General features: G+C 42.0%; 1 protein-coding gene across 1 annotated transcript in view; it reads left to right on the forward strand.

Moving 5' to 3' along the window:
- The window catches only part of SSU72 (SSU72 homolog, RNA polymerase II CTD phosphatase), a 30,163-nt gene extending 24,115 nt beyond the window's left edge, over positions 1-6,048 (forward strand). Inside the window, exons 3-5 of the mRNA XM_039367275.1 lie at positions 3,485-3,624; positions 4,360-4,478; positions 5,327-6,048. Coding sequence (XP_039223209.1) covers positions 3,485-3,624; positions 4,360-4,478; positions 5,327-5,428 — 361 coding nt within the window. The 3' untranslated portion in view covers positions 5,429-6,048. The remainder of the gene's footprint in view (positions 1-3,484; positions 3,625-4,359; positions 4,479-5,326) is intronic.
- The last annotated feature ends 453 nt before the right edge of the window (positions 6,049-6,501 follow it).

A 6,501-nucleotide genomic window follows, 5' to 3' on the forward strand; every position in this document is an offset into this window, starting at 1 on the left:
GGATGGGTGAGACTAGTTTGTGAGATAATTATTGGAAATGTGTTTTATTGTCTCTTCATTTCCTTCGAATTTTATAGCATTCTTCAACCTTGTTTGCCACCCGAGGTTGCTTGGCTACATAAATTTAATAAATATAATCTGCTAAGAACTGGAGGTTCTGGGCCAAATCTGTCTTTGGTGTGAGGGGGGCACTTATTCACCATTTTAGGCAGGTTGATTGGATCAACTCGACCCTGTTTACTGCATTTCTGGTTGAGAAATGAATGTTTAATCATTTGAGAAGTGACCCAATTTTCATCCTCTCCACCCCTGGAACTGAAGAGAAACGACTTGAGTGTTGCTTGCTGTCAAGTTGTTTTGATCTGTAGCTGAGAGCAGAAGATCGACCAAGGTAAGCTTGGAGACCACCTCAAAGGTGGGACAGACCAAAGCGTCGCTCCTCTTTGGGGACAGAAGAAGGCAAGCACGGCAGAAGAAAGCTAGATGGGAGGCTGAAAGTAAAAAAGAGGATCTTCCTAGTTGTGGAAGAAGGGCGTTTTGGTTTCACCGCCATCTCCTGACTGCCTGACTTGTCAAGTTCCTCCTTTCAGCTGCCAACAATGAAGGCAGAAGTTCTCTGTTGCTTTAGTTCCCCTCCAGAGATGGGCCTACACCAGTTGAAAGCACAAACAGGGTAGATTGTAGCCTTGGATTTCAATGTGTGCTGTAGATGCAAGGAAGCTGAACGTGAGAGAAAGCCACTTTTAAACACGCGCAAGACGCTGGTTTGATCCTCAATGCCAGATGCTGGTTTTTGTTTTTTTTTGTTTTTTTTTTTTGTATTTGGCTTAATATGTTTCGTAAACCCAGCTAGCGTGAGGCTAAACCAAGCTTTGTGGCTTAACGTGTCTTGTGAAGCTAGCCATTTGGGGTTCATTCAGCAAATTGGGCCTTCAAGTCACTCTCTCTTGACGCCTTCCTCCTCTGAACTTGACCTCTGGGACATTGCATGTATAAAACACTCATTAAGATTTTGTTGTCAGAACAGCAATGTCTGCAGTTCCTTAGGGAATAAGGAAGTCAGATTAATTTTTAAAAAACATTTCCTCTAGCTACTGGGAATTTATGCTTTTGGCACAATGAGAGCCTGGGGGTGCCCTTCTTGTCTCCTCAGACACGTCTCACGTAGCAACAAACGATGCACAAATTCCCATGAGGAGTCCAGCAATCCATGGGGTTTGATGGTTGTAGGGATCCAATCTGATACAGGACTTAATAGTTGGCCCAGTTCTTGTCTAAAGGTCTATCCTGTTTTTCAGCAACCCAGAGGTCTACTGTTTTTGGTTTTAGAGGCACTATCTAACCATCTTGACTAGCAACTGTTGATAATCTTTCATCCTCTGTGCTGTCTGAGATGGCTACCATCGCACATCTTACTACAAGGTCTTTCATACAGAAACATGCTCTGCAAGCAAGCTACGGGACCTTTCCTCTCCTTCGTTCCATTGGACAACCAATCTTCCAAGTATTTTGAGAGAAACAATTCCCTTTGTTTTGTCTCCACTGTCCATTCCTCCAATTCTTGTCCCTCGCTAGGCCAAGTTCTTCAACTCTTTCTTTTGTTCCAGCACCACATTCCCCAGTTCTTTAGTTACTTGATTGAAGTCCCGTACCCAAAACGTAGCCCACCTTTTCCAACTGAATGTCACTCAGTCGTCGTTGCCATCTCTTGATTCCCCCGTAGGGATATTATGAGGATGAAAGGAAAAGGTTTACTGTTTCTGCTTTGTGTGCAAGCGATACCGTAGCATGCTAGCAGATAATCAAAAAAAGACAATGCTTTGGAAGTGGTTGTGGTTATAGTACAATTGGGACATTTATTTATTTAATAATCACAGTCCTTCAGACCACAAGATGTGGACCTTCTACCGTGAGGTAGGTAGACATCAAATCGTACCTTAGTTTCTTGACCAAGCAGGTCCTGGGATAAATAATCCACCTTATTTCCCATCTCTGCATGGAATTTGCTCCTTTCCACTCCTTAGAAATTGGTCAGATTATTTCAGCACACTTCACCTCTCAAAATGGCCTAGTGAGACACCAGCCTTTCAAATACCAAGCCAAACTGGGGCTGCTCTTGTGTTGGTGGAAGTCATTTGTCTCTGCTCTCAGATCTTATCTGGTCCATCTGGGTTTTGTTTATAGAATGTCCCCAGTCTGCATGGTTTGTGGACCTTGCTCAGTGGACCTAGTGTGTTGGCAAAGCTTGAGACTGACTCAGTAAACTATAATTGAGCAGAGTAGGTATGCTTAAACAAACACTAGAACACCAAGAACCGCACATTGCTTCATTGGGTTGCTAAAGCCTTTCTCCCTCAACAAATGTGGGTTCTGCTCAACACAAGTAAGAAAGGCATCATAGAATAGTACTCAAGGAATGCGGACTGGTTTCCAGCTTCAATCAAATGTCTGTTTTCTTATCAGATGGTTGGTAGATCTGGGCTGGCATTGTCAATAGCTGTGGGAAGAAGTTGGACTCGTGTTGAGTCTTCAAATTGTCTCCGTGTCTACAATTCATAACTATCTGTAATTGTGGCCTTCGCCTGATCAGTCCCTGGATTGCAGCAGAGATGTGGTTTTGCTATTTGGGATTGTAGATGTTCCTCAACCTCCCCACATAGGTCATTCTGGGATCTTTGAATTTGTTCCATTGCATCCTTAGTCATGCTGGAATTGATCCGAAGCTTTGTGAAACCAAAAAAGCTAGAATTGAGATGCTGTCATCCAAGAATTTTTTTTTTTCATTTAAACATTGCCTTCCTTGGACCATGAAGGAATAAGCAATAACAATAATGTGTTTTAGAATAAGAAGATAGATAGATAGATAGATAGATAGATAGATAGATAGATAGATAGATAGATAGATAGATAGATAGATAGATGGATGGATGGATGGATGGATGGATGGATGGATGGATGGATGGACGGATTGATTGATTGATTGATTGATTGATTGATAAGAGTGAGTGAGCAAGGACATCTGTTACCCCTAGCCAGGCTTATTCACCAATAGAAAGGTTTCTGCCTTGAGACAAAAATGCCAACTGACTAAATATTAATATTAAAGCTTTTTAACATAGATAATTGCAAATCATCCCAGTTTAACAACATGGTGATCTAATCAATGAAACCCCATGGGGAATTGTTATTTTCCTAATTGTTATTTATTTATTTATTTGATTTATAGCCTGAGTTTTCCATCCAACCAGATAGTTGCCAGATTTCTCATTGCTGAGAAGGTTAAAAGTGTGTCCTGTATTTCTAAAAGGATAATGGGGCTTGGGAAGGTTTTTTTCAGGGGCAACAGGCTTCCTGTTTGTGAAGTCAATTTAAAGTTTATTTCCCCCCCCCTTTCTGGATTACTGATCCCCAGCCCAGTCCTGTTTGCAATAACAAAAATCAGTGCCGTTCCACTTTTTGAGTTCCTTAACCCTGATCCCTTCAGCTATACACAGAACGGGATTTTGCACATGTTAGACAGAAACAAACGGATCAAGCCACGTCCGGAAAGATTCCAGAATTGCAAAGACGTCTTTGATTTGATCTTAACGTGCGAAGAAAGAGTTTACGATCAAGTGATAGAAGGTAAAGGCCTGGCCTTGGGGAGGGTCAAGAATGGGTGGGTTGGATTTGCACAGAAAGTCAAGCTTTGGGCTTTATAATGCTATGTGCAAATGACCTTGGGAGACAGGGAAGAGCCGTAGCTAAGGAACAGATAAGAGGCCACTGTGCCCACAGGAAAAAAAAAATGGGATGTGGCAAACATCTCAGATTCTTCGACTATAAAGGGGGCGGGGGGGGCGTGCTCTCAGATTTGCAAGACTCTGTTAATGTAATCTTACGATAAAGTAAATTTAGTTCTACTAATTAAGTGGAACAGTATATGGAAGGAAGTTTGGGGACTGGAACTTACATCTTTCAAGTTTGGAAGGCAGGTTTCTAGCTCTCATGATGTTCTACACACACACACACACACACACACACACACACACACACACACACACACATTAAGTGAATCCCTCAGAAACCAAAAGGGATTCTTTGCCTTTTGCTTTGATATATCAGCCCCTCTTTGTCCAACTTGCTTAAATGATGCAAACCAGACCTGTATAAAATGTGCAGACTTGGGGTTTTTCATTAATTGGGTTTGGAATTCAAATCCTGGGGCCGAGCACACACACACACACACACACACACACACACCCAAACATGCACAGTCTCCATTTGGCTTTCCTTCTTTGCCTATAGTAAAACAGAAAAGAGGTGGGTTTTTTTCCCCCCATTTTCATAACCTTTTTTCCCCCCTTTCTGTCACTTTAGATTTAAATTCTAGAGAACAGGAAACCTGTCAGCCTGTGCACGTAATAAATGTGGACATTCAAGATAATCACGAAGAGGCAACCCTGGGCGCTTTCCTTATCTGCGAGCTGTGCCAGTGTGTAAGTCAAACCATCTCTCCTTGAAATCCTTCTGATGGGTCTGATCCCACCCCCTGCTAGCCTAGCCTTCTCCCAATGTATATGTTGGTCTACACGTCCCATCCGCTTCATCCAGCTTGGCGAAGTGCCTTCCACCGAAGGTTATTCTCCAGCAGCAGTGTCCTCTTCATACAACATGTGCTCACAGCACCAGCTGTGTCTTAAGTGGGACAAAGACACAGACATGGAACGAAGCTTTGAGTCCCAAAACACCATTCATACTTTAAAAAAAAAACAACACAAAAAAGTCCTCCCCCTCCCCAGTAACATTTGAATGAATTATCTAGAAGAAAGAAAGAAAGAAAGAAAGGCATAGAGCAAAAGGAGAACAGTTTCAATCATTTTGGGAAAAGGAGTATATTTTTTTGCTTATTGTTATTTGGCTGAGATTTACTTTTTTCGTTTGTTTTTTTTCCTTTTTTAAGCAACTTGCTAGTCCTCATGGAGAGACGTTAAAAACAGAGGATTCAGATAGCTTTGAGGGCCAAAAAAAAAGAAAAAATTCTAGGCTCACATGTGGAGGGGCGGGATCTTCTGGACACCATCCAGTTATGATCAAGAATGATAAAGAATAGTAACTATTTCTCTGAGGGTGGGGGGGGAATTTGGAAAAAGCATACGGCAGGGTTGTGTCCTGCTGGCATTTTATGATTTGTTGTTGAATTAGAACCTTTATCTTAATAAAAGGGGAAGTTACTCTCTGTGTATATTTTGGAGGGGGGGAAGTTGAAGAAAACGTTTATTCTCTAGTTTAAAGCAAATTAAATATCTTTACTTTGTATGTTCCCCCCCCCCACTCCTTTCTGCAGATACAGCACACGGAAGACATGGAAAATGAGATAGATGAGCTATTACAAGAATTTGAAGAGAAAAGTGGTAGGACTTTTCTGCACACAGTCTGCTTTTATTGAAACCAGTTCAGACAGACCGACCCATCTCCTCCAGGCCTTACTGCAGACAAACGAGGCATGTTTAGTTTTGATCCAACGGGACATTTTTTTTCTCTCCTTTTGGAGAGCGAACATCCAACCCAATTCACTTCCTTGTTGCTTTTTTTTTTTAAATTTCCTTTGGCCCACTGTATTTTTTTTTTTAATTTTATTTTATTAATATTATTATTATTTGCAGTTCAAGGGAGTTGGTTTCTATACAGGGATTCAAATGAACTCTGCCGAGAAAAATGGAAAAAAAGAACTTCTCTTCCTTTGAGGCTGCTTTATTTAAGAGACTAAAACACCAAGATTTGTTTTAATCCCCCTCTCCTCTGCCCCTTTCCCCTCCCGCTCTGGCTACCTTACTTGAATGGTTATAAGTAGGGTTTTAATTATAAACTGAATGCTTCTCTAAAGATATCATTTATATGTGCCAGTATAAAATCTTACATTATTTCGGTTGGTCGTTTTATTGCCGGGGGGGGGGGGAACGGACAAACAGAACAGCTGGAATATAGAAAGATTTGACTGGAGCAGCGCATATCTGTATAATAGTAGCAATGAAATTGGAACCCTGTAATAAATACAAATCACCTCTACTGTCGTTTCTCCGGCCGCCTGCGTGGGAGAATCTCGCCTTCGCACAAGGGTTAGGCCCCACGGCAGGTATGGCCACCGTCGAGCCCAATTTCCTGTGGCTAAGCAAGACGTTAAGTGAGCTCATGACGTTATTGTGTCACGGTTGTTAAGCGAGTTGCTTCAGTTATTAAGTGAAGTGTGCGGTCCTTAAGCCTCCCCCATTGATTTCGCTTGTCGGAAGCCATCCAGGAAGATTACAAATGACGATCACAAGACCCCGCCACAACAAGTGCGGCCGTCGCAAACACATGCCAGTTGCCAAATGCACACGTTTTGATCACGGGGAGGGTGAAAAGGTTGTAAGTGTGCGAACCGGTCTGGGTTTTTTTTTTTTTTTTCCCAGTGCTGTTGTTAAGTCCACTAAACAAATGGTTGTAAGTGAAGAACGACTTGTGACGATTTCGGGATTACAT

Source organism: Crotalus tigris, unplaced genomic scaffold, assembly GCF_016545835.1.
Source record: "Crotalus tigris isolate CLP2741 ecotype Arizona unplaced genomic scaffold, ASM1654583v1 scf7180000020588.15403103151:6194809, whole genome shotgun sequence".
NCBI classification, from domain to species: Eukaryota; Metazoa; Chordata; class Lepidosauria; order Squamata; family Viperidae; genus Crotalus; species Crotalus tigris.